Source organism: Motacilla alba, chromosome 8 (genome assembly GCF_015832195.1).
Source record: "Motacilla alba alba isolate MOTALB_02 chromosome 8, Motacilla_alba_V1.0_pri, whole genome shotgun sequence".
Classification (NCBI taxonomy): Eukaryota; Metazoa; Chordata; class Aves; order Passeriformes; family Motacillidae; genus Motacilla; species Motacilla alba.
Window position 1 is genome coordinate 29073413 of NC_052023.1, and position 27120 is coordinate 29100532.

The 27120-nt window shown below is 54.9% G+C and overlaps 3 protein-coding genes and 1 long non-coding RNA gene across 12 annotated transcripts in view; 1 reads left to right on the forward strand and 3 right to left on the reverse strand.

Moving 5' to 3' along the window:
- SUCO (SUN domain containing ossification factor) overlaps positions 1–5607 on the reverse strand; it is a 39018-nt gene extending 33411 nt beyond the window's left edge. For all 4 annotated transcript variants that reach the window (XM_038144377.1, XM_038144376.1, XM_038144375.1 and 1 more), the window contains exon 1: positions 5376–5607. In XM_038144377.1, coding sequence (XP_038000305.1) covers positions 5376–5440 — 65 coding nt within the window. In that variant the 5' untranslated portion in view covers positions 5441–5607. The remainder of the gene's footprint in view (positions 1–5375) is intronic.
- A 3437-nt stretch (positions 5608–9044) lies between these two features.
- LOC119704167 lies at positions 9045–11318 on the reverse strand. Its single transcript, XR_005257858.1, has 2 exons — positions 11020–11318; positions 9045–9408 (listed from the first exon to the last, which is right to left on the reverse strand). It is a non-coding gene; the product is annotated as an uncharacterized LOC119704167 (long non-coding RNA).
- Positions 11319–15283: 3965 nt separating this feature from the next.
- Positions 15284–16332, forward strand: PIGC (phosphatidylinositol glycan anchor biosynthesis class C). The gene has a single exon (XM_038144970.1). It carries the CDS (start codon positions 15357–15359, stop codon positions 16233–16235), a length of 879 nt encoding a protein of 292 aa, XP_038000898.1. The 5' UTR covers positions 15284–15356; the 3' UTR covers positions 16236–16332.
- A 4755-nt stretch (positions 16333–21087) lies between these two features.
- The window catches only part of DNM3 (dynamin 3), a 172457-nt gene continuing 166424 nt past the window's right edge, over positions 21088–27120 (reverse strand). For 5 of the 6 annotated variants that reach the window (XM_038143972.1, XM_038143971.1, XM_038143970.1 and 2 more), the window contains one exon: positions 21088–26995. In XM_038143972.1, coding sequence (XP_037999900.1) covers positions 26926–26995 — 70 coding nt within the window. In that variant the 3' untranslated portion in view covers positions 21088–26925. The remainder of the gene's footprint in view (positions 26996–27120) is intronic. The other variant, XM_038143967.1, reaches the window with a different exon arrangement.

The window sequence follows — 27120 nt, forward strand, 5'->3', positions numbered from 1 at the left end:
AAAGCCACCCTCAGCACAGCACAGCTCAGCACAGCCCCAGCTCCTGCTAAAGCCACCCTCAGCACAGCACGGCTCAGCACAGCGCCCAGGAGGGGGGTGTTGCTGCAAGTGTGGCAATGGGAATTTCAGCCTAGATCACTGCAAAGCTGCTATCACCCGACTCCCAGACACGTATGATGTATTTTTAATAGGCTTCTTACCTGTAAGGGATTTCAGCATTATCTTGATTGCCATTTCAAAACCCAGCCAAGCCAAGTCATTGCCATTCCTTTGTGCACCTGAGCTGATTTTTGAACTGTTGGAACCTTCTGCTAATATTCCAATCCAGTCTGTCATTCACATCAACGTTTTCACTCACCCAAGCTTGGGACCAGTCTGTCTGTTATAGCAGCCCAGTATTTCCAGCAAGAATTAAGAAAGTTTTTAGATTTACAGTTCTAGGTTAACCTGTTCTTGGCTAAAACTTTTCATGCACATCCTCTCCAGGCTGCAGCTCCTCCAGAATGAACTTTAAAAGACACTGCATGTCCTCCCCTTCAAAGAGGCACAGAAGTTTCCAAAAGCTGCATCAGTAATGAAAACTAAAGACTAAAGGAAAAAACGACTCTGTACAAGACTCACAGTAGGAATATCAAAGTGGAAAAGAACTAACAGCAGGTTAGAGAAAGACACTTCAGAAAGAGTTCAAATGAAGTGCCCAAGGGAGACACATTTCACTGCAACAGGCAAGGTCTGCACCAACACAGACAACTCGTGATGGGGTAGAGGCCACTTCAGTTCACCATTTGCATAACAAACAAACTAACTTGAAGTTTCTAGGACAAATCTTTTAGAAGATACTGCATGAAAGCAGTTCACTGATTTTCAAATCATTTTAGAAGGCAAAATATTCAATAATTGATTGAGCCAAGCGCTTGGGGCCCTGCTTGCATGTACCACCTTCAATGTGAGCAGCCTGTAAGCTGGGCAGATTCCAGTTTCATTTGTAGGAATCCAAGAGTTCCAGGGCAGCTTCTGTCCCAACCTTAACCACAGAGCAACCACCCTTCCCAACAGGATACTCCATACCTAGGAATACACTTTCCATTCTGAAGTCACATGCCAGGAACAACAGCTCTGATTGTATCAGTGCTCAAATAATTTCATTTCTTCCTGCTATGAAATGCACACACACTGTTATTTTAGTATCAGCCTTCTGAAGAGATTCAAGTACTCAAGAGGAGAATCAGCAGAAAAAACTCAGGCCAGTTACTCTTGCAGTCCTCTCCAGATCATGAGGGGACTCATGAAAAAAAAAAAAAGAGGATTTCAGTGGTAAGGGGCACATTGATGAGGCACACTGGAACACAAACTCTCACTCCCCAGCTCTACCACTCACACCTTTCTGCGATTAGCAGAGGTGAGCTGTAGGTGTGAGCCACAAGTCAATAATGAGGCAAATAAACGTTCAATCGGCAAAAGCTGCACTGTGAGAGCCCTGGTGTGATTTGCAGAGCTCTCACCTGTGCAGCAGCAGCACGCAATGAACCTGCTGGTGTCACCACAGTGCCAGTCCAGCACTGGGGTCTTCAGAGCTCCTCCTGTGTTACACCTTCCAAACCAGACAGGACTCAAACTGCAAAGCCAAACTAGAAATGTCTTCTCTCATTGAAATCCACACCTTAACAGGTGTGACTAAAAACCACTATCCCTTTCCTCTGTACTGGTAACCCGGGCTTCACTCCTGGCTGTGCCACTGACCCAATCCAACCTTTACAGTTTCCAGGGTACAATCTCATGGTGGATTTCAGTCAGAGTTCCTAGGCCAGGGGTTTGCCATGCAAACCAGCACATCTTGCTGCTCAATCACTTTGACTCTAGGTATTTCCTGATGCTCGATACTCACAGAGTAACAACTGAAGGATTCTGAAGTGCACAGGCACTGACCCCATCCTCCTTTTACTCACAGCTGTAAACCCAAGCAGCAGAGTTAATAAAAGCTAAGTAGGTCAGGACATGGCAATGAACTTTCTGAGATAGAAAGTCAAATTACTGGATGCACGATTTCTTTATTAAACTCCCAATTAACATTTTGGAAGTGCAGCTTATGGCAGGCAAAAGCTGATGTCAGAATAATTTATACAGGTCACTCTTCAAACAGCCATCACAGCTGGTCTCACTTCAGATATCCTGGTATCCCACAAGCTGCTAAACCTACTCCACTTACGCAGCTCTGGACAGTGGCAAACTACAAAGCACTGCAAGTTTTAAATGTATTTCTTTAAATGCATTATGATCATGCACACAAAGGGATGAACTGGAGCATTAAGGAGGTCTCTGAATTCAGGACAACAGCAGGCATTTGTCAGGCACAGCGGAGGCCCCAAACTGCACAGCTGCCCATTATTTTTGGAGCACTGCATTCCTGAGCCATACCTCCAGCAGAAGTATTTCCCCAAAGCCACGCTGCTCTTTTGAAACTTGGAACAATCCTGTTGGCTCAGGGCTGTCAGAGCTGTGGCTGGCCCAGCTTCAGAAAGCCTCAAGTACTGATAACTGACCCAAAAAGCATCACATCCCCTTTACGGAAAAGGCACAATTTGGCTAACAAACCCCTACTCACTCTTCTGCTTTTCTGTGCATCTCCTAAAACACTGCCACATTTTCAATGCCCAGGAGGACATCTTCCAGGGCAAGTTCAAATCAATTCTTTTTCCCCTCACTTGATCTTTACTAATCAGTGCTTCCCCACTGAACCAACTTTCTTAGGTGAGCTTAAAAATGCATCATGAGAGATTTTGAAAATTCCTATTTTAAGCTTAGTTTCAAGGAAAGAAGCAACAGCCACTCAGAAAGAAAACAAAATTTCGATTAAAAAAAAAAAAAGCCAAGAAGTGCAAACAGCCCCAAGTGTTCTTTAAGCAGTTATTTTGTCTCATGGGTTTTTCCCTGATTTTGGGGTTCCATTTGATCATCTGCTGACCAGCAGTTACACCTATAAGGAGAAAACTTATCTCCCACTAGCACAAAGTCCTCTGAAAATTAAACCTCAAAACAACTGAATTTAAAAAGCCAACATTTATAACACAACTCCTTCCATTTGCTATTTGAAGTTTCTAAACTGCTGAAGTGAACAAAGGTGCTGATTTTCTTTACAGAAAAAAGTTAAATAAATTACAACTTCTCAACTTCTATACTCTACCAACAATGCATGAACCAAGGGACTTCAAGACTTTCTAATCACAACTCTGACATGGCCACTGAAATTAATGCAGCCAGGATTTCAAACTCTCTGATGTCAACTCATGCTTGCACAGCAGACTGGGAAACTGGAGGTGCATCCCTCAACATTCAAATGAATCCACTGGCTCCCAAGCAAAAGCAGCCAGTGAGCAGGCTGCTCCTCTAAACTCTAGAAAAGAGTTTTGCATCGGGGCACTCCAGCGCAAGCTCCGAGATCAGACACTGCCAGAAAGAGCCATCCCTTCTGAAGGGTAACAAAAAGAGCAGCTCCACTCTCCTCCGAACCACGCCAAAGAAGAACACAGAAGCTGTCAGAGATTTACAGAACAAATACATTACTCCAACCAGACAGCTGAACATGACATTCCTTCTTAAATATGGAATTATCCTGAAAAAAGCCTGGTGAAGCAGCAGACTAAGAGCACAGCAACAAAAAAACAACCCGCCCACCTATTGATCATTAGGCTAAAAACCCCTTCCACTGACAAATTCCTACCTGGAGGCAGGAACAGACTGTCAGCCCTCAAGGCAATCTAACCAAGAGACAAAAACTGTTTTCCTAACAGGAATCCTAGCTATACAACTACAACCTGCTGCCAGAACCCCACTGTCCAAGCAGTAAAAGCAAAGCAAAGCTGTCTGGAGACAGTTCATGAGGCTCCCAGCTCACCTGATCAAACCCACATGGCCAGGAAGTTTTTTTTTGTTTTAAATTTTGCTAAGTGTAAACACAGCAACCGAGTTTTCAAGATGTGCTTTCGTCTCCAAACCCCAAAATGTGATGACACGAAGCAAAGCTGCTTCAGGACTGTCCAAACACAGCAACACGGGCACCAGCAGCAGATTTGCAACTGATTGTGCAAAACAGAGGTGCCTGGGCTCCCGCTCTTCACCCAACTGCGAGACAAGCCAGGACCTCAGGATGATTTCTCTTTTTAAGCAGACTACCTGAACAATCTACAGGAGCTGTGCTGTAGTAATACACCAGAGTGTGGCTGTCCCATCTGCAATATTTGCAGTTTGCTGTTCAAGCTGGCTATCAGTTCTCAAACAGTGACTCACCAAGTTCAAAGAGGGCCAAAGTTTAAGAAGGTTGGAACTTACCATACAGAAGTACATTCTACTAATATTTGTATTCTGTTAAATGTCATCTCTTAAAGGAAGTTTGAAAAGAAAGCAAACAGGGGATGCTGGAACAAAGTACAGTTCAGGTAATCACTATAAAAAACGCTGTCAAAGGCATAATCAATGCAAAAATAAGAGAGTTAATTTGGTTTAACTTAACACCACTCCTGACAGACTCAGAGGAAGGGTTTCAAGAATATGGCACCGTGATCTTCCAGAGGAGAGTGCAAGAGCCTGAAACTGGAAATGCATGGATGCCCCCTAAAAGCACAGAGACAACACCACACAGGTAACTTTGACCCTCGGTGTTTGTGGTCAACCCTCACCTGACACGCCGGGTGACCTCCAGCCCTCCGGGCAGCGGGAATCGCCCTCCCGAGGGCTGTCCCTTCCCCAGGGTGTCACCGCACGGGAGCACATCCCGGGCAGCGCGGGAGCAGCGCCTCACGCTCCCAGGGTGTCACCGCACGGGAGCGGCGCCTCACGCTCCCAGGGTGCCACAGCCCGGGAGCAGCGCCTCACGCTCCCAGGGTGCCACAGCCCGGGAGCAGCGCCTCACGCTCCCAGGGTGTCACAGCACGGGAACACATCCCGGGCAGCGCGGGAGCAGCGCCTCACGCTCCCAGGGTGCCACAGCCCGGGAGCAGCGCCTCACGCTCCCAGGGTGCCACAGCCCGGGAGCAGCGCCTCACGCTCCCAGGGTGTCACAGCCCGGGAACACATCCCGGGCAGCGCGGGAGCAGCGCCTCACGCCCCCCGGGTGTCACCGCACGGGAGCGGCGCCTCACGCCCCCCGGCTGCCCGGGGAGGCCCTGGGGTTGCTGCCGCTGGAGGCACTCAGAACGCACCCGGGCGCGCTCCTGTGTCACCTGCCCCAGGTGTCCCTGCCCGGGCTGGGGGCTGCACCGGACCCTCTCCGCAGCTCCCCTCCGACCCTACGGGCCCCACCTCCCGACCCCGGCTCTCCGCAGCCCGCCCGGGCAGCGCTCCGAGCGCGGCAGCGGCGGGGCTGAGAGGCCGGCACTCACCAGAGCAGGGCGCAGAGCAGGAGGCAGGAGCCCAGCGCCAGGGGCCGGCGGGGCGGCTCCCTCATGGTGTCCCCGGTCTGGCTGCGGCGGCCGGGCGGCGGCGGCGCATCCTCCGGCGGGCGGCGGCGCTCGGGGGGATCGGCCGTTGTGGCGCGCGGCCCCTCCCCGCGCGCGCGGCCGTTACTGCCCGCCGGGCCGGGCCCGCGCCCCGCCCCTTCCACCGCCTCACGCGCTGAGCTGGAAGGATGCGCGTCACCCGCTCCGCGCCGCCGGCCAATGGGCTGAGCGCCCCGCGGGCTGGCCCCGCCTCCCCGCCCCGCCGATTGGACAGCGGGCTCGCCTCTCCCCGCCCCTCCAAGGACCCCGCTCTGTGAGGTGCCTGCGGCAAACAAGCCGTTAAAGGGAAATCGCCATAGTGATAAACGACGGCTGGCGGCCACACCACCGGCCGCGAGGCGCCTGAGGCGCGCCGCTGCCTCCGCTTCCAGGGGCATTTCAAGCACCGGCGCGCCCACGTGACATCTCTTAATTATTTCTTTTTTATTTTGATCAGGCTTCCCTGCAGGCTGCCGAGCGCTGAGGCCCGCAGAGGGCTAGCCGCGCGGGGGCTGCCGGGAGTTGTAGTTCCGGGCTGGATAGGGCCGAAGCGCGAGTCCCCGGCCGCCATTTTCCGTCGCCCTGAGGGGTCCGTGAGGGGCAGCGGGGCCCGGCTTCACCCCGGGCTCGTGGGCGCGCCCGAGACGTGTCAGGGCACATTTATATCCATCGTGGGAGCGGGGGCCGAGCAGGGCGAGGCTGAGGGAGCGCAGGCCGGGTAGCATGCGGGACAGAAGCGAGGCGCCTGCCCCGCGCTGGGCCGGTGGCAGAACACAGCGGTGGTTACCAAAGCACGGGGCGTTCTGTGGGGAACCCGGCCCAAAGCTGCCCCTCCGCAGCGCTGGTCTCCGCGCTGGGGCAGGAGAGCCTTCCCTGCGGCTCGCTCCTGCCACAGACACCGGCAGGACCGGGGCTCGGTGGGAGAAGCGAGGGCAGCGGCGGCCCGGGGAGCGCGGCAGGCTGCCGGGGCTGGGTCAGGAGCACGCCACGCTGGAAACGCGCACGGCTCAGGACTGTGCCCGAGGAACGCCAGCTCAGCCCGCGCCGAGGGCGTGAATCACGGCCGTGCCGGCAGCAGCAGGGCACAGCAGAGCAGCTCCAGCCTCCTGACCCGGCCCGCAGGGAGCTGTGGGATGCCGTGACTGCAGTCAGCCAGCAGCGGAGACCTCTGCACGGTCTTTGTGTCTGTTCTTCCCCTGATTTTTCACCCTGTAACTTTGTGCCTTCGTTAACACCGGGCACTGCCTGCCCCTCGGGAATTCCCCGAGGGGCGGGAGCAGCGCAGTCCCACCCGCTGCTGTTTGAACCGGGGCCGGGAGCGCCTCTCCCCGCCGGGCTGGAGGTGCCTCGGGGCATTTGCCCATCCCAACAGCACAGCCTTGGCCGCAGAGGACGGGTTGGGGATGGCCGGGACCAGAGCGTCCATCCATGAAGCGCTGGAAATTCAAACACCAACCTGCTGATGTGGCTGCTGGAAGGGCTGGTAAACATTCATTAACCCGTTGCTGAGTAGTGGCAGCCAGAGCCCTCTGCCTCAGCGCTGCCGCGCGGGATGGCTGGGCCTCTCTCCATTCCAGGGACAGGAATTCCTGCAGCCTCCCCGGCCACTGGAGAAGGCTCTGAAGCCACACTGGCTCAGCCCATGGGGCTGCTCCCTCCTGGCACAGCTCCCACACGCTGTGATCCCGTGAGGAGTGAGCACAGCTTAGACCGAACACAGCCCAAGAGCTGACACAGAGGACACATCATTTCAGGGGAAGCTTTACAGAGCTGGGATCCTGGAGGAAAAGCCCCTTTGAGCCAGTCCCTGAGAAGAGCCTGGATCAGCCAGGCGGGGTCTTGATGTCCCCACCTCTGCCATACCCACATACCAGTGCTTGCTGAGCTTGTTTCCCAACCACTGATGAGCAATTCAAGAGTCAAAAAATTACAAATTACCCAATATCCTAACTAGAGCCCCTAATTAACCCAAAACCCAGTGGCCTGTGGGGTTACCAGGGAGCAAATACTAGTATGGAATTCTCAAAAAGTGCTGCATGTTTGTAGCAGTTTTGGTTTTTTTTTTGCTTGCTCTTGGCCAGATTTCTCATGGCAAACCCCAGGAGGAGGCGAGCTGGTGCAGTTCCTGTGAAGTCCTGGGGCTGAATTGGAGCTCACCCTGCATCCCTTGGGCAGGGAACATCCCTCTGCTGACCAGGAATTAAACCTGGGCTCTGGTGCTTGGCACCCCGGGTAGGGAAAGCTGGAGCAGGCCACCCAAGGGACACCTTAGGAGCAGCAGGAAAGAGGAGGTGGTGCTGTTTCACCTGCACAGTGGTGGGGCAGTGCTCGTCCACTGCACCCCAGCATTCCAACGGGCTGGCTGTGGAGTGTCCCCCAGAGATTTGGGCATTTTAGGACTGCTGGAGAGACATCTGATCCTGGGCTACCCCCTGGGCCTCTGCCTTTCAGCACTTTGCAGCATTTGTTTGCTGCAGTGGCAAAGCCATTCTCTGCCATTCATCCCTATCTGCTCTTTACAAAGGCTTCTTGTTTTCCCAAGTGTTGCCTTTTTTTTTCTTTTTTTTTTCACGTGTGATTTAATTCACACAAACTCCTTCCTCTTCTGACTATTGATCTTGGCTCCTTTCTGGTTAAAACAAACTAAATCTTTCATAAGCAGGTTCTGACAACACAACTTTTGTTCCTTCCAGACACAATTTCCTGTTTAATTTCCTGACTGTTTCTTACTTGGTCAAGGAAAAGCTGTAAATTGCGAGGTTGCTCCAGAGACCTTCCTCTGACTTCAGATGAACCGTTAACCACTTGCAGGAGAGAACCCAGCAAACCAGCACAAAACTTGTAAAAAAACCCCTCCATTTCTTTTACATCTTGGGCGATTCGCACCGAAAGGAAGGCTGTGCAAAAAAAATAAAGGTTGGACTCGTTTTCCTTGGAAAATCAAACAGGAGCAACTCCACCTCCAGCTGAGCAGGTGATTGCTCTTTCATCACTCAGCGACCTGCCTGTGACACACGGGCTGTGCTCTGTGCCCCCAGACGCGGACAGGGCCCTGCACGTGGGGCACGATGTGGGCTCTGATTCCCACTCCCGCACTCCCTAAAATCCCGGGACGTGCCGAGAGTCCCGCGGTCACAGAGACCGCCCGATCCAGCGGTACATTCCCGGCTCATCCAGCAGCACGTTCCCGCAGGCGAGGTCACCTGCGCGGAGCCTGCTCAGGGGTAATTAACGTGGTTAGGGTTAATGAACGCGGGCTGGCGCCGGGCAGCCTCGGCAGCAGGGACACGGTGACACCCGGCTGGGGCTGCCTGACCTGGTGCAGGAGAGCCGCTGCTCAGATCCGCAGCCAGCAGCCTGCCCGACAGAGCCCGGAATTCTGGCACAGGTGGCACCGTGCCACGGCTCCCAAAGCAGGATGGAGCCAGGAGCACCTGGGGCAGCCCCTGGGGCAGCTCTCACAGGGCACAGCCAGGGCCAGGTATCCTCCACCTGGCTCTGAGCCCCCTCTTCAGTGGCTCAAAACCTGGAAGTCAAAGCTTCATGTAAGATGAGGAAAATGAGGTGGGAATGTCACTTTTGAAAACCTTTGTATTTTGGTTTCTCATTTCACGTGGCTAAATTTTAACTTTGCCTAGAAATAGGAGATAAAATGATGGCTCCAGCGGGGATGCCCAGGCAGGGCACAGCTGCAGCATCTCCTGGCCCTGCTGCAGAGCCACAGAGCCTCTGCATGACAGCAAACGCTCTGTCCTACAGCCAGTGCTGGGCAATGCATGGAACACCCCTTCCTGGGCAAGGTCCAAAGGCTGCTGACAGCTGGGACACACAGAATCCAAACTAATTCTTGCTCTCGTGATGGAAATGTGGTGTGGGCCCATCATGGTGCGTGCCTCGGTGCCCCTGGTGCTTCCCAACACCTGCTGTCTGAGCCCCCCTGGGAAAAGAAAAATCAAATTTCACTGCAGAAACAGCAAAACTTCACGATGAAAGTGTGAAGCTTTTTTAGCCTTCATTTCTGGGAGGACAGCGTGGGCTGAAGCTTCCCCTTCCCTCCTCTCACTGTGCCCCTGGGGTGAGAGGAAGGGCTGGGAAAGCACCTGGTGCAGCCCAGGGCCGGGTTCCCCTATGGCCCTGGGCAAGTCAAGGCCACAGTGGGGGATGTCACAGGCAGCTGGTCCAGCAGGGCAGGGCACCCGTGCCTTTCTCAGCACAACCCCAAACCTGCGACCTGCCCCCCACACATCCCCGGGCTGGAGGGTGGTCAGAGCCCTGGGCAGCAGTGCCAGGAGCATGGCAGGGTGGCACAGCCCGCACAGCAGCACCAGCACCAGCTGGATCCGAGTGCTGGGGATGAGGGACCCAAAGGGCTCACCAGGCACACACGGGCTCAGCTGCCTCCCTTCCCCTTTCTGCTGACTGCTAAAATAAACTAAATTCCCACCCGGCTCCATCCCCTCCCTGCCAGAGATTTAAAAATAGGCAGAGGGGTAGGGGATGGCTGGCAGCAGGAGTGTCACTCCTCAGGGACTCGCGCTCCAGGGGAACAGGCACACCAGGCTCCCCTTCCCTGTGGTTTGGGGCAGGACGAGCTGGTGTTGCAGGGGGAGGCACCAGGTGTGAAACACTCCTCAGCCCCACGTCACTGCTCCTACTGAGCACGTGGGCTCCTGCTTGGAGCTCCAGGGAAGAAGGCAGGGAGGGCTCCTGGTGTGGATATCTCCTGGGAGATCACTGTGTTTCCAGACTGAGGCCATGCTGCGTTTGAACAAAAGCTTCTTTACTTCTTTACTAGGCAAGTGGGAAGGTGAGCATAGAGGAGGATCCTGTCGCAGCACACCAGGCTGAAACAGGGAGTTGCAACCTCTTTTTGACCTGTGGACACCAAGTTTTTCCCCAGCTACACTTCCTGGAAAAACCAACAGTGTTTGCATACACAGTTTCATCCAATATCCCCCTCCCCATTTATAGAACAAAAATACCTCCATGGCAGACACTAAAACCCTTGTTAGAAACTCCGGGTCCCTTCACGCTTCTGACTCTGTGCCCCAGAGCTGCGAGGGGGGGGAAGTGGCTGCAGTAGGAGGCTCAGGGTGGGCAGAGTTGGTGCTGGGGAGCTGCTGTGGGGCTCCAGCCACCAGCCCTGGGGGGATACTGCTTTTCCCTCTGGGCAGTTGGGTTTTTCAGTGTTCTGCCACCTGCAGCTCTTGATGCCTTTCCACCAGCTGTGGAGGAGCTGGGTCAGCAGTTCACATCCCATCCCTACACTACCCATTCAGGGCTAAACCAGGGGGAACAGAGTGAGACACCACTTGGCAAAGCTTTGTTTTGGAGCCCCAGCCCTGCTGTGCCAGGTCTTGGAGAAACCCATGTGCACCATAAGACCCTCCTTGTTCCCAAATCTCAGTTTTCACCTTCCAGCTTCCATGACAACCCATGCTCAGGTCCCACGGGCAGTTTTATTATTTTATCTCCAAGGTCTGGTTTCCTCCCTGCATCTCCGTGTTGGAGATGCACCACATACAGCTGAAGGTTGAGCTGAGCTTACCTGAGCAGCTGAAGTTTGGACTCATCCCACCCTGGAGACCCTGCAACTGACAGAGCACATTGCTGATGTAATTTCTGGCTGCAGTTTCCTAGGGATTTTCTTTTTCTAAAGCAGATTAAAAAACAAAAACATCTTTACTAGGTGGCAGCTTGACGCTGATGAGTTCCCCTGCAAAACAAGCCCTGCTGACCCACTGCCCTGGAGCTGGCCAGGCCCTGGGCTGGGCTGGCTTGTCCCTTTTTCCAGAGCCCTCAGTGGGTGCTGGGGAGGCTGTTTTGCCAGAGGGCTGCAGGGATCCGTGCTGACCGTCAGGGAATGCCAGGAGCGAGGGAGCTCAGTTTCACAGCCCTCCCACGTGCTGTGTGGTGTGTTCCAGAGGTCACATCCCTGCAGGCACGTGTCTTTCCACAGCTCATCTCTCCTGCCCCAGATCCTCAGCCTTCCCATCTTTCTCCCCCTGCAACAGGCTCAGCAAATCCCAAACCTGGCAGATGTGGGCTTCTCAGACCCAATCCCGTTTTCCTGGACAGCTCTGCCAGCTTTGGGCAGGGTTTCTCCAGCAGCCTTGGTACCTCCATATCAGCTCAGGAAATGTGACCTGCACACAGGAAAGGGAGAGCCCGGGAGAGCTGGAGCAGCACCACGGGCAGGCCCTGCAGGGCTCCCAGGACAACCAGCCCTGTCTGCCCCAGTATCCCCCCACGGGGCTCAGCCCAGCTGCCAGGCTCTGGGCTGGTGTCATCCCAGTCCGTGCTGGGGACTGAATCCAAGCAGTCCTTACACAGGTGACTGCAGGAGAGCAGGCACAGCCTGTGTCATGGGGCCTTTTAAGGCAGGAGATGATCTCTGGACATGGAAAAATGCAGCAGCTGGAGCTGTGCCAACCTCCCCCCTCCCTGAAACACATTCCTGTGGAGGGAGGGTTTGGCTCCAGGGTCAGAGGGGAAGGCTGGGGGATGGCTTGGCAGAGAAAGGAGGCCCAGGGATCCATAGCTGTGCCCTGTCATTCCTGTGGCGGTGACACGCAGGGATGCAGGGGAAGAGCCCTGTCTGAGGGACAGGGAGAGGTCAGGACCCATCCCCATCCATGCAGCCTCAGGCTGGCTCAGACCCTCAGCAGAGGGTGCTGCTCGGTTATTTGGAATCCTGTTTCTGCAGCACAAGTGATGGTCCCGTTCTGAGGGCAACCAGGCTCACCTGGAGGCAGCCCCGAGCCCCTGCTGGGGGAGCAGTGCCTGCCATACTTTGATATTCAAATGTCTCCAGTGCAGGTCCAGATCAATCCCAGCTATTTCAGCCCCAGCCTGTCACCTTTCCCAGCCTTCCCTCCAGACACCTTCAGCAGTGTATTCCAACATTCAGAGGAGGCAGACTCTAAACAAATCTGCAGCGGGGCCCCTTTGCAGAGGGCAGGGCAGAGCCAAGCCCCAGCAGACGCAGAGTTTGTAGGGCCATGGCACCCAGCTGCTCATCCCTGTGTTTCAGCAGAGGGGCTCAGAGCACTCGCCACCCCACTGCCTCTCCTGAGGCCACTGGCACTCAGGGACACCAAACTGTGAGGTGAGGGAGGTCTTGTGGCACGGAACCCAGAGTGGGAATTTAGATGCTCACAAAGGACTTTTGTAATTCTTGATCTTAGCTCTTGCTTATCCCTGCCAGGAAAGCTCCCTGGAGGGCTGAAGGATGACTCCATGGCACAAAGTCCCCTCTGAGCAGCAGGCCCGGCTGGTGACACTGACGTGGCAGGTCCCGCCGGGACAGTTGTGCAGGCAGGACAGTCACTGCCCCGCGGAGTCACTGCCCTGCGGCAAAGTCTGGGCCACCTGGGCAGGACTGAGCTGTCCTTTGCACCGTGGGCGGTGCCATCACACGTGGCAGTCACACGCTGTCCCCTCCCAGGGACACAGTGCCAGCACAGCAGTGGTGGCTGCTTCGTCCCAGACCCTGCTGGGGTCCCTCGAGCACCAGGTGGGTGCCAGGCCCTGTGGCTCTCAGCCCTGGGCTGGCATTGCCGGGGTGCAGAGCCAATGGCAGAGCTCCCCTGGTCCGGGTGGGCGCCCGTGGGGGGCTCCAGCTGCCGTGCTGGATCTCCCCGAGGGGTTTGGCTTGGCTGGCATGGCCCAGCGTGGCTCAGGAGCGCTGTGAGGCACTGACCAGCCCCAGCCTCCCCTCTCCATCCCCCCAAAGGCTCTCTGCTGGCCACAGCAGAGATTTGAAAGGGCACACACAGTACCCATCACCTCTGTTCTCTCCACTGGGGTGTCTACGTGGACCTGACCACACGGAAGCAGCCTCATGCTCCAGCCCAGCCTGCTCTTCTTGGTCCCCAAAGCATCCCAGATGTGCAGAGAGCCCAGGGCCAGGTTACAGCAAACCTGCTGCCACCACCCACAGCGAGAGCACAGCATTGCCCTGTCCATGCCCACGGGAGGTGGCATTCCTCTTCTGTGGTGGTCGTGGCACTTTTCAGAGCGGCAGGAATGGCACTCTGCCCTCCCAGCTTTCCGCTTGCATGCCCCAGCTTTACTCCATGACTTTGGGAAAAGGACATTTCGTTCAAAATCTCGAGTTCCCAGGCCCTGGGCACCAAGGCAATGCCAGCAATCACAGGAGCTGGCAGCACTCCCTGTCCCTGTGGGCACTGCCTTGTGCACATGGACGCACGTGCATGGCTCTGACCAAAGCGTGGGGCTGGGGGCTTTCAGGGAGGGCAGCTGAAACTGAGTCCAGCTCCATCCTGGCTTGGAGCCTGCTGGCATCGCCCCTTGGCGTGGGGTACCTGCACAGGGCGAGCAGCTGCCTCTGCCCGGCCGAGCAAGTGCAGTGGCACGGGGCTGGGAGGTGGCACTTTCGTGGTGTCACTGTGGTGTGGCTCAGCCTGAGGCTCCCCCAAAGGCACAGCAGCAGTGTGGGTGTTACCTGCTGCTCTGCACGTATCTGAGGAGGTGGGATCTGTTTGGAGAGTCTCCCGTGGCAGGCTCTGGGTGAAAACAACCGACAGCTCTTCGCCTGTTGCCGCTGGGACAGCGGGGCCAGAACGCCCCTTCCCACAGCACAAACAGGGCACTGTTTGGGGCTGCTTTGCCCTGGGCCGAGGCCTTTCGGGTGAGGCCAAATTAAGCAGCTCCTCAGCAGCAAGCACCTCTCTGGGGCTGGGAAGGCTCTGACCTGAGCACAAGCAAACACTGACTGAGGGAAAACACCTCTGGCCTCTGTGAAACCTCCCTTAATATGCCCCTGTCCCCTTGCTGCACATGCCGAGTCCCTTTGGCGTGGAGAGGGGCAGCACAGGAGGTGATGTCCCTGCAGAGCTGCCCCTCTCCAGCCCTGCTTTCCTCCTCCTGCTCCTCTCTCGGGCAGGGCAGGGCTGAGCTGTGAGCAGACAGGAGCTGCAGGGGAAGGGCGCCCTGTAGCATCACACCCACATTCCTGAGCTGCCTGCTGGAGCCTGGTTTGGCCAGAAAAGCAGGTGCTGGAGCGGGACAGGGAGTGGGGCTTGCAGCGTGGGCTGGGGTCACGCTCCCAGCAGCAAGGCTGGGCACGCACCGGGAAGTCCAAGCAGAGAGAGGCCCTGGCTGAGTCCCATCGGCCGGCTGTGCCCTTCTCGGCGGCTGCAGGGAGACAGCCCTTGGGCACGGTGTGGGACCAGGGCAGGAGCATCCCTCCTGCCCGCTGGGCCGGCCGGCTTGCGGGGCCAGGCAGAACCGAGACAGTGCACACACGGGCAGCAGCTGCGAGCGGGACGTGGACTTGTGGCTCTCGGGATGAGCAGATCCCAGCACGGAGCTCCGGTGTGCCCTGAACCCATCCCCAGAAGCTGCTGAAGCTCACACGGAGCGGGGAGCGCAGCCCGGGGAGGAGGTGACCCGTCTCAGGCGTGGCGGTGCCCGCTCCTGGTACCCGGCCCCGGGTCGCGGTCCCGCCCGGGGCTCTGGCCCGTGTCCCGGGGCTCTGGCCCGTGTCCCGCGGTTCCGGGCCGTGTCCCGGGGCTCTGGCCCGTGTCCCGCGGTTCCGGGCCGTGTCCCGGGGCTCTGGCCCGTGTCCCGCGGTTCCGGGCCGTGTCCCGGGGCTCTGGCCCGTGTCCCGCGGTTCCGGGCCGTGTCCCGCGGTTCCGGGCCGTGTCCCGGGGCTCTGGCCCGTGTCCCGCGGTTCCGGGCCGTGTCCCGCGGTTCCGGGCCGTGTCCCGGGGCTCTGGCCCGTGTCCCGCGGTTCCGGGCCGTGTCCCGGGGCTCCGGCCGGGAGGTGGCGGCCGCGAGCGCCCCGGCGTCCCTTGCGCCACCTCCGGCGGCGGCGGCGGCGGGGGCCGGGGCCGCGGAGCCCCCGCCCGTGCCGGGGCCATGGAGCCGGTGCCCGGGCGGCGGTGGCAGAAGGTGCTGTACGAGCGCCAGCCTTTCCCCGATAACTACGTGGACCAGCGGTTCCTGGAGGAGCTGCGGAAGAACGTGCACGCCCGGCAGTACCGGTACCAGGCCGTGGTCTTCCAGTCGGGAGCCGTGGTGCAGCAGCTGTGCAGCGTCTGCGTCTTCGTGCTCACCTGGTGGTACATGGAGGCCGGGATGCTGAGCCCGCAGGGCCTTTTCGGAGCGGCGCTCGCGTCCTCCCTGCTCGGCTACGTCCTGTTCGACGCCGTGGACGGCGGGGCCGAGCGCTGGGCGAGCGGGCGGACGCGCTGGGCTGACCTCAAGAGCACGCTGGTGTTCGCCGCCTTCACTTACGGCTTCTCGCCGGTGCTGAAGACGCTGACCGAGTCCATCAGCACGGACACCATCTACGCCATGTCGGCCCTCATGCTCCTGGGGCACCTCATCTTCTTCGATTACGGCGCCAACGCTGCCATTGTGTCCAGCACGCTGTCCCTCAACATGGCCATCTTCGCCTCGGTGTGCCTGGCCTCGCGCCTGCCTCGCTCCCTGCACGCCTTCGTCATGGTGACCTTCGCCATGCAGATCTTCGCCCTGTGGCCCATGCTGCAGAAGAAGCTGAAGGCGCGGACGCCGCGGTGCTACGTGGGGGTGACGGTGCTCTTTGCGCTGGCAGCGCTGGCGGGGCTGGCCACGGTGTCCAGCGTGGGGGCCGTGCTCTTCGCCTCCCTGCTGCTCGCCATCTCCTGCCTCTGCCCCTACTGCCTCATCCGCCTCCAGCTGCTCAAGGACAACATCCACGGGCCGTGGGACGAGGCTGAGATCAAGGAGGACCTCTCCAGGTTCCTCATGTAGCCCAGGAGGACTCTCTGCTGTGAGCAGTGAAAGGTCCTGGCTGGGGGACAGCCCTGTGGGGGAGGACACCTGAGCCAATAAAGTCTCTCACACGGCAGCAAGGACCACTCTCGTGTTCCCCTCAGGATCTGCTTCCAGCCCTGCCTTGCGAGGGTGCGGTGAAGGAAGGAGCTGAGCCCTGCAGGGGTGCGGGCAGGGGAGGGGTCGGCTCTGGCCATGCAGCCCCAGACCCGGGGCACAGGGGCGGAGTGTCAGCCCCAGGACCCTCCGGGGAATGTGTCCCACGGAGTGTCAGCCCCAGGACCCTCCAGGGAATGTGTCCCACAGAGGGTCAGCCCCAGGACCCTCCAGGGAATGTGTCCCACAGAGGGTCAGCCCCAGGACCCTCCAGGGAATGTGTCCCACAGAGGGTCAGCCCCAGGACCCTCCGGGGAATGTGTCCCACGGAGTGTCAGCCCCAGGACCCTCCGGGGAATGTGTCCCACGGAGGGTCAGCCCCAGGACCCTCCGGGGAATGTGTCCCACGGAGTGTCAGCCCCAGGACCCTCCGGGGGTGCTGGGGACTGGGCACTGCCCGGGAGCACTGGAGGGTAGGGCCTGGTGAGGTCGCTGGGGCAGGGGTGCTGATGGAGCTGCCGAGAGCCCTCCTCACCTGCACCGTGGCCCTTGAGGGTGCCAGAACAGCCTCACACCGCCACCAGACACCACGTTACCCTAAATCCCTTAGGACATGGGGGATGAGAGGGCATCACGCCTTCCTCTCATCTCTGACCCCTTTCCAGAGGCAGCTCTGGCCTTGCTGCAGGGCCAGAGCCCGAGGCAGAGGGATGGGGCTCAGCACAGCCCCCATGGGCGCTCACCCAGCGGCTGGGACAGCGGCAGGGCCCGTGAGCTGCCACCCGCCCCCGGTCTGCTCGGTGTCCGTCTGTCCGGCAGCGCTCCCACCACAACAGAGGGCGCTCCCGGCAAAGGAGTCCCGCTGGAGGCCTGGCCGGGACCGGCAGCCCCGGTGCCGGGACCTCCCTTGTCCCTGTCCCCGTCCCTCGGGGAGCCCAGCCCTGCTCCGGCCAGCCCGGTGAGCAGAGTCCTCCGGAGGGCACCACAGGAGCGAAGGGATGCCCACACCTGCCCCAGCCCCATCTCCCAGGGCTGCGTTTGGCACCGCCCCGGTGTTTATGGAACTTCTCTTTCGGAAAAGCTGCAGCAGTGCGGCTTCTGCTCGATTTGCCCCGTCGCAGCGAGCCGGCGCTTTTCACTCGCTCCTTGGGCTTTCTCGGAAATGAGCAACCCCCGGCGGAGTCCCCAACACCTCCAGTGCTTTGTTTCTGCTCTTGCCAAGTGTTAAATGTTGCTGCTGTCGTCGTGGTAACGACTACATCTCATTTTGCTTTTAATTAAAACCTGTAGAAGTCTGGAGCCCGTGCTCGGGTCTCGCAGGAGCACAGCGTAGCCAGATGCTCCGAGTCAAGATGACATTTTTTAACTCTGCAGAAAGGAGACCTGTTTTTCCACAGGGGGGTTTCCCAGAAAGCTGCTCGGTGACCCCGATGTCCCATCTGACACTGGGCTAATGCCAGTGAAACGCTGCCATCCCAAACAGATTCACAGAGCCCATTGGTACAGGGGCAAGGCTGGAATGTAAATCAAAAATAAACCAAATCTCGTCTGCTTGGCCCCTGGCTATCACAGCAGAGGCTGCAAGAAAGCAGAGTTTCTGTTGCACCCACTCCTCCAGGGGGAAATACTTCCCCACAAAGTACCTTTCCCAAATGCACACTGTCAAAAGCAGCTGTGGGTTAGGAAACTGCAAGCACTGACCACTCAAACATGTCAGGTGGTGGAGATGGGCACAGGCTGCCACCTTGCCCTCAGCCCAAGCAGGGACCTGTGCAGATCCGGGGGTCTGCAGGCCCAGCAGGCTCCATCCCCCAGCTCCAGGGGGTGCAGACTGTGTCCCCCCCAGCCCTGCCTGCTGCCCACAGCCCCAGACCTCTCTGCTCTGTCCCATCCTTCCCTTCATCTCCTTAGAACCAGCCATAGAATTTTAGGATTAGATTAGAACAGCCTCAGTCCTTGCCCGAAGATCCCCTGGGGAAGGCTCAGCTCCCCTCACCTGCTCACAAAGACACCCTGCCCACCCTAACCTGGGAAACGAAAACAAAATCCACAGCCTGGATGCACAAAGGGACCTTGAAGGAAGGAGGAATGCAGAAGAGAGCCAGGGAGAGGAGAGCAGGAGACACAAAGGGCAGACAGGGTTTCCCTGGGACTTCCCTGACCTTCTCCTGAGGACACGTGCTCTGCAGTGCTGCTGCTATTAAAGCTGCTGATAAATGGCCATTATTGGTATGTCTGCATGCCTGAGGTCAGAATATTCTCTACAGAGCAGGATTTGGCCATAACTCTACACTTACCCAGTAAAGCTGGCTGCCCTTTGGGCATTTGCTCCCTGAGCAAACCCCCACTGAGACCCAAGAAATGGGTCCTGGCTGTTGATGCAACAAACACTTCATCAACCAACCCTAAGGGGTTAAATGTTCTTTTGCATTCCAAGTTTCTTCCCCTTAAGGTTCAGTCCACTGAGATCAGCCCTTCCATGGGACTTTTCCTTTTGATTTGAAGCTGGCCAAATGTGAGTAGCTGTGAGGTGGCTGGGGATCAGCCTTGCTCCTGGGGGAGCTGCTGACACGTGCCAGCTGGAATCTCCATCTCCAGCTTTGCTGCGGGGGAAGGCCAGTGTGAGCCACCCACACCGTGCTCTCAGGGGGCCACGTCCCTCCCCACGTGGGGGCCTGCATCTGAAAAGCCTGTGAAGAACAAAGCTTGGCTCTTTGATCAGGAAACCGAAACAGGATTTTGGTCCTGACCCATCCACTGCCCTGTAATGTCACTGGTGCAGCACCCTTGTCCTTCTGCCCCTGGCCACACCACCAGGGCAGGCTGCACAAGCACAGACAAGGTGAAACAGCTTCTTCAGAAAGCCACCCTGTGAGCTGATGTTGAAGAATGTGCCAGGGTTTCCCAGCACACCAGCTCCTGTGCCTTTCTACTGAAGAGACTTTAGAAATGGCTGCCATAAACCCAAGGAATCTGGAGTCCTATTTTCAACAATATTTTTTACCACATATTTCATAAGAAGGCAAAGATTTGCGTGGAGGGTTTACCACCATAAAATGCCCCAAGAGATCAGTTTGTGCCTTCCAGCCCGATGTGTAGAGGCCAGCAGGCAGCTGGGAGCTCAGCAGCAGCTCCTGGCTGGGCACTGTGGCCAGGCCATTGAGCTAAAATATCATCCACCTTTTATCTGTTGTTGGTACCGTGCTGCAGCTCAGAGGGATTGCAGGGAGAGCTTCCCCCAGCGCAGAACAGATTTTTGAACAACCTGGAGAAAAAGCAGCTTGTAAAGTTCAGTCTATCCCCCTTCCCTTTTACCTGAGGAGTGGGCAGAACCTCCTCAAGAGCTCACCAGGTAAAAACACTGTTGCTTCTGCAGTAGTCCTGAAAGTGCACAATTCCTGAACTCTGCTGAGGAGTTTCTGCTTCAGCACCTGGTGGGTTCCACAGGTGAGAGCTGCAGCCACCCTCAGCTACTCCATTCTCGGGACAGTTGTTTTCCTGGAACTGCAGATACACTTTTTTCCAGTTGCTTTCCTGGAACTGTAGGTCTCCATTGCTCCCTATCTCAGGGTGCTGGGAAGCACCTCATCCAGTCCCAGCAATTCCTAGTTTAGCAGTTCAAAGGTAGAGCAGGGTTTGGGGTTTTCCCCCACTTTTTACTACACCATTGCTGTTTCTCTCTTTTACTCTACCAAAAGACCAAGTCTAAGTGAGAAGAAAGAAAAATGTCTGTAAGTCCACAGCTTTCTGGGCTTATATCCCCTTCTATTTTGAGCAAACTCAGTGTCTGGTATTTACCAGCTCATGCAGGTGGTTCAGCAGCTCCCTGGATATTTTAGAGGTCAGCAGGACCTAAATCAGCTACAACAAGAGGAACTGCCCAAATTCAGCAAAGCAGTGTCAGACCAGGCTGGAAAACAAGCTCAGCCTGGCTGTCACCTGTCCCCTTCTGCACACACAAAGTGATCTCATCCCCTCCTCTGCCCACCCCGAGCAGCAGCCCTGCAGCTCCCTCTCACCATCACCTCCCCACCAGGAACCTCTGGTTCGGGCCCTGAAGCACCAAGCTGGACTCCAGTGCCCAGTGGTGCCTCCTGACTTACCTGCATGCTTTGTGAGACACCCCTTGGCTTTCCTGTGAGGAAAACCAGCCAGTTAAACCCATCAGTTTCCCCCCTTTTCAGACTGACCCTTCACAGACTTCTCCGGCACCCAAAACAAGCACATCATCTAAATCCCAGATTTTCTCTTTCCCACAGGGACGGACACATTTGGAATCCCCGAGGTAGTTCCTTACAGCTGCCTGAGCTCAGATGCTCCAGTGAGGTCAGCTTGCAAGGAATTCAGAGGCTTAGCTTGAAGAAAATGGTCAGAACAGCTGCAATTTATTTATAATTGTGCAGATTAATCAGTCTAGAGACTGTCTAGAGACTGCTGCAATGCTCTCCTTCGAGTTTCCGCTCAGCCAGGTGCTGCTGCTGGTGCACTGGACATGTCTTGGAACTCTGCTGCCTGTTCTTCCTGCTAATGCTAAGCCAAAGCCATTTGTATGGAGCAATCCTGGTGCTGAATGCGTTCAGAAGTGCTGGAACTCCAGCAGAATGTCCATGTCTCCCTCCACAACCTTGGAGGGTGGGAGGCTCCAGAGAGCCCAGGTAATTTCTCCCACAGGGTAAGAATGTCTCCATGTGAGAAGAGGGAGTAGACCCTTCAGTAGAAACACAGGACACACTCCTTTTGTCGTCAGAATTTTATTTTCTTTACATCCAGGCTTATCATTGACATCTGAAAATAAAATCTTTCATTTACAAATAGGCTAGTGCAAATTAAAGGTAATTTTGGAAAAAAAAAATGACATTGCATGTGACACAAAATAAATGTGTGTGTTAGGATGATCTTCCTGGAACAGCTGGTGGAGGTCGCCTAGGAAAAAACCAAGAAATAACCCAAAAATCACAGGGAGAGAGGGAGATTTAAAACAAAAGGCCAAGATACAATAAAATGACTCATATACAAAATTATCTCAATAAAATGGGTTAAGAGAAAAAGGCACAGAAGATGCATATTAAGGAAAAGAGCAAGAGCAAGATTAGAATCAGCTGGCTCTCAGCACAGCCTGGCTTTCATCCTCACCGCCTCCCTTCTGACTTGCCAGTGCCAGAGAACCAGAACAATCCCATCCCAGGTGTGCAGGTCACTGGTCACAGGCTTTCTAATTTTCTTGCAGAAAATTATACCCCCTGCAAGAGCTTTTCCCCAGTCAGCCTTAAAATTCTCACCATTATCTTCTTCAAACACTGTTCTTGAGTAGAACTTCTGTGAGGCTCTGATGAAATGAGGAATGATCAAACAGGATGGCCCTGGGGTGTCAGGAGGGGACATTGCTGGGAAAGGACAGAACAAGGCTGGAGAGCCCCGTGGCAGTGAGGACCCAGTGCACAGAGCAGCTGCTCCCCCTGGTACCCAGCAGAGAGCACTGAGCTCCCCCTGACCAACATTCCTGGCTCCGGGCTCATCCAGGGGGACCTGACGGGCTCCAGCCAGAGGGGACACATGGGACACTGCTGTTCCCTCACAGACTGCCTCAGCTGCGGCCAATAAAGAAATCTCCAAATGTTACAGGACAGAGCAGCAATGTTCCTGCTGTGCCCATCCCACCTTTTGCTCCCTCTTTTCCCAAAATCCAAGGACCCGCTTAGCCACAGCGGTGTTCCCACAGGAAGCTGTTGTGCTCTTTGTGCCCTACAGACCATCTCCAAGCACTGATTGCAGCTCCTTGGCTCATCCTGATCTGCAGGAGGAACTGAGTAATCGGGACATCTGCACATTTGTACACAATCTTTAGGGGGAAATCCCTTTCAGGTATATTTTAACTCCTGCTTTGGAGGACTGGGTTTTGCCTTCTGCTCAGCTCTGAAACTCCTCTGAACGTGCTTTCCTCAGCAGTGAACCCCAGGTACTGCTTGTAAAACTTTCATCCATTTCCCAGCAAAATATCTCTGCAGCACTCCAAGCCCCTTGCAGGGGAGCAGGCTGAACGCTTCCCAACGGGTTGCTGCTCCCCTTTAATGACATCCAGTGATCTCAGCACAGCAGCACCTCCAGTAAATCCTCCCTGCAGTCCCCACCGAGGCAGCGTGGAATGCTGACATGATGGTGCAAGAGACAGAAGACACCACTCATACACATCCAGAAAGTAATAATAAAAGCCCATCAAGAATGACAGTTTATTTCAGGTTCAGAAATGCAGCACAACATTTTTACAGCAGGTGTATGTGATGCTCAGTGATGACCACGGTTTCGGGAATCCACTCGCTGTGCTCAAAGGTCAACACCAGCAACCATTTACAGATTACGAAACCAAAGGCAGATGTTTTGGCTCACATGAAGTAGGGCATTAACATACAGAGCAAAAAAAAAATCAGAAAGAAATTAAGTGTTTGCTTCTTACAAAAAAGAAGTCATCGTTTAGCCTGTCCTGGAAAAGTAAAGAGACAGCAGTAAAGCAAATGGCCGGCAAGGCGGGACAAATCATAGATCAAGCAAGAGTGGAGGGCTGTCTGGACGGGAGGAGCCGTCGGCATCAGCTCGCCTGCAGACAAAGCAAGAGGAAAGACAGGCAGAGTAACATTCATTTACACAAGGGAGCTGTTCTGCACCAGCCCGGGAGCAGGGGCAATGCCACGGCAGGAGCAGCTGTGCCAGGAGGGCACCCGGAGGCTCCCTGGTGGCACAGGGACAAAGCAGGTCTGCTCTCAATTCAGGAGGGTTGGACTATTTTAAGACAGAAGGACAGAACTAGTCAGGAATCTCAATATGCTGTACACATCATGGTTAGTGGAGCTGTTTGGAACAGAGAGGATAATATTTTCTATGTTATACTTGAACACGAAATGCCATAACCTATAATGTATCTTCTTTAATATAATAAATAATCTACTTTTAGGAGGCTTACTCAGAAAGTGCAACAAGATCAGCAATAAAATAAACACACATTAACTATGTACATAAGCCTTTTTGTTGAACATACAATCTTTTTAACCCTAGCACAAGATCCCTTGAGATCCAGGCCGAGAGCTGTTCACGGCACGCACAAGCTCTTCAGCTGTTGGTCAGCCACGGCAGGGTGAGGTGGAAATGTTCTCTGGGCAGAGATCCAGGCTCAGCCTAAATGCAGTATTAGATGAGCACCCTCCTGAAACTTAGCAACTACACCACCCAGATCTTTGTGCACCTCACGTAAGATCAGAAACTCCGGTGTTGCTTCATTATTGCTCCACTATGCCCTGGCAACCAGAGCTGTGCCAGAGGGAAGCAGAGAAGGGCAGAGCAACCTGTGCTTGTCAGACACAGTTCAGATGTGGCTTATCCCACGTAAGGGCTCTGCAGAGGTGCTCAGTCCCTCTGGCAGACCCACAGGGTGCTTGTCCTGCTTTCCTTTGGGCATGGAGTGAGTTGCTGCCAAGGCTGCTCCTCCAAGAACAAGGGACAGGATGGATGGGACTCGCCAGCATCAGGAGTAAGTGGGACAAACAAACCCATTCCAGGCACTCTACAGCAGAAGGAAGTGGGCCAAGGCTGGAGGACAGAACTTACTCAAGTGGATGTGGCAATTTCTTGGGAAGCATTCAAGTGTTTTTCCTAGAAACAAGTTTACGTGGTTTATTCTCACAAGCACATACGCAAGAAGAGGTGAAGTCATCAAACCCTGGATTTGTGCTTATGGTTTTTTATTAACCTGAACCTAAAAGTGTTGCATTTAGGGCACAGGGCCAGATTTAGATGAGATCTGAATGAGGATGCAGAGGAAGGAGGGCTGTGCAGCTGTGTCCTGCACCCTCACCATCAAGCACAGGACCAGATGGTGCTGACGCCTCACTGCCTCCTCCTCCTCTTTCGGGTAAATCCACCCTTGAGAGCTTTATTTACAATTCAGGATTACTGCTGAGAAATAGTTTCTTGGGGGCAGAGTAAAGGGACAGTGCTCAGTTGTGTCACCTACTTCCTTATGCTTGGCAGAAACAGTCATTAAAGTAAATCAGGGAGTCTCAAGTAGAGAGCATTTAAAAGCACATTTTAGACCAGGAGCTGTGCCATGTAATTGAGGCTCCTGACTTACCAGCAGGAGTGACACCACCCTCGTGTTCCACGCAGCCACACTGGCCTGAATCACCTCCTGAGGGTCATGCTCTTCCCACTGGACAAAGGACAACTAAGCTGAGTCCTTGAACTGTGGTGGGATAAACCCAGACGTGGCCTTGCAGCATCCTAGAGTAGGTTGGGTGGGAAGGGACCGTGGAGCTCATCTTGCTCCAAGCCCCCTGCCATGAGCAGGGACACCTTCCACTAGACCAGGCTGCTGAAAGACCCGTCCATCCTGGTCTTCTATCACCAAGTGAGTATCAGAATTTGATATTCTGATATCAGAAGTGATATCAGTGATCTCTGTGGCTCAGGCATTAAACCTGGCTTCCCATCAGCAGGCAGTTGCCAGTCAGTAACAGAGTCCTGTTAAACTGTTTGGATTATACAGGAGTGCTGGCAAGGCAACAATACGGGCTACTGTGGCTATTTACAGAAATATATCCAACAGATGCAGCACAGGTTGCAGCAGAGAGCACTAAGCAGTGGAAAGCTGTGTAGAAGACAAGAAGAATCATCAAAATATGTTTATTTTTTTGTAGTAAAAACTAGTATGACTGTGGTTGTGTTCTCAACCTTTTCTTTTCCTTGAAAGCTGATTCTGTGCACTTGGCATTGGAGATGTGGCCTGTTCCCCAAGCAAACGCCAGCCACTTCAGCAGTCTGCTGAGGTCACCAGGATGCCAGGGCTCTGACAAACTCCATCCTCACCGTGCATCACAAGTGACCTCCAGACTCCCCAGGCGTGTGTCACAAGTATGGGGTTGACAGGAAATTAAAGTTAAGCTAACATACAAATCATGATGCTTTCCCAAGCTTGTCTCTCTTCTGCAGGCTGGAACATGATTTGCTGCACTGGTGAGCACAGCTAATCAGCAGCCTGGGAATTAACGGGCTGAATCCCCATTTGTTGTGGCTCTTTGATTGGATTCTTCCTAACCATGGGGCTACAGCATACTGGAGCCCTACAAGCAGTCTCAATAAATACATTTATTAGACTGATTGTACTGGGGGGCTTTGAAACCACCAATTGCTTTGCCAAGGGATCTGTAACCATAATTTTAATAGCAGCAATTCATATTTTCTGAAGGAACAAGGCCAAATTCCTCTGCAGTTTCATTCTGTTAACTCAATAAGTTCTAAGCTTTAAGGGTGACACTGACCCTAAGTGTTTAAAGTGAAGTAATGCAGTTAAGACAAAAGGTTTTTCTAATGCATTAATTCATAACGTGCAAAACAAGAGGCAGAGAACACCTCTGCAAGTGAGCAGCTGCTAAAATAATCCAGGATGCACAGCTGAGCACTTCCCAGAACTTAGCTGGGTAAAGCAAAAGCAAACCAAGGTGTGTGCAAGGACCATGTAATGCAAAAAGAAAATCTTTACACAGGGGGCACAAGGAAACTTTATTGACTGGCATGTGAAAATATCACAAATATCTCACATCCAAACCCGGCCCTTGGGAAGTTCAGCTGCCAGTCCAGGCTGGAGCTCCCACAGTGGGCACAGGAGGGGGACCCACGCCCAGCTGTGCATGTATCTGTGTCTCTGTGTCCTTCTGGGTCACAAAGGGACCAAAAGCAAGTCCTCAGTTCCTGCACACAACACATTTCCATGCACTCACTCCCCTCCAGCGCTTCCCAGGAGCACAGTGGGAGCAGGAGTGTGAGCAGGGACAGAGGGAGCTGGCACACGCTGCTGTGTCACACCCCAGCCCTCCAAACCACCCTGTCCCCTCCTGGCTGTGGGGTGGGACAGCTCCATGCCAAGCCCTGTGAGCTGGGGCACGCCAGCCTGCTCCTCACCAACCCAACCAACCTGGCATAGCTGCTGCCAGGATGGGAATACAGCAAAACCTGCCTTGTCCCACGCACACCCTGCTCGTTTAACAACATTCCTCTGAACTAAATTTTGGATAAGGACAACTTATTAGGAGAAGCAAGCCTCTTTCAAGAGAGACCTGGAAGTGTGGGGCCTTCAAAAGAGCTTGGTAAGAAACCACATGGCTTTTCTTTGCCCAGTTTAGCCATTACAAGAGAAAATAGAAAACCTAGAAAGTACAAATAAAAGCAAGATTCCTTTCAGGTAAGAGGGAAAAAATGCAGCAGATCAAATCAACACATGCACAAAGACACACAGAGTCAAGCCCTCCCGCTGCTGTAGAGGACTGCGAGCACAGTTGTTTGGGTGGAGATATGTGTCAGTAAGTTAGCTAACATCAGTTATTGCAGAAGGAAGAGTCAAGGCAGCACAGACCTTCCCCAAACATTGAAGACCTCATAACAATGCGGAATGGACAGAGAATATCAGTAAAATTGGTTACTTGCCTAGAGATGTCCATACATGCGACTATACACTGGTTATTGTGACAGTTACCAAGCAATTTGTTTCCACATATTTGGTTAACAACGAGTGACATGCCAGAAACTTCTTTTAGTCTAACAGGGAGGAGTCTAACGGACGGATTACAGTGGGCCGAGTAGGTGAAGGGGGCGGTCTTCGACTGGAGAGAGAGAGAGAAGAAACAATGAGCACAAACACTGAGCACAAACACTGAGCACAAACCCACACCTCTGGTGTTGTGACACGGACATGCACGTGCTCGTACACACAACGATCCTACGCCAT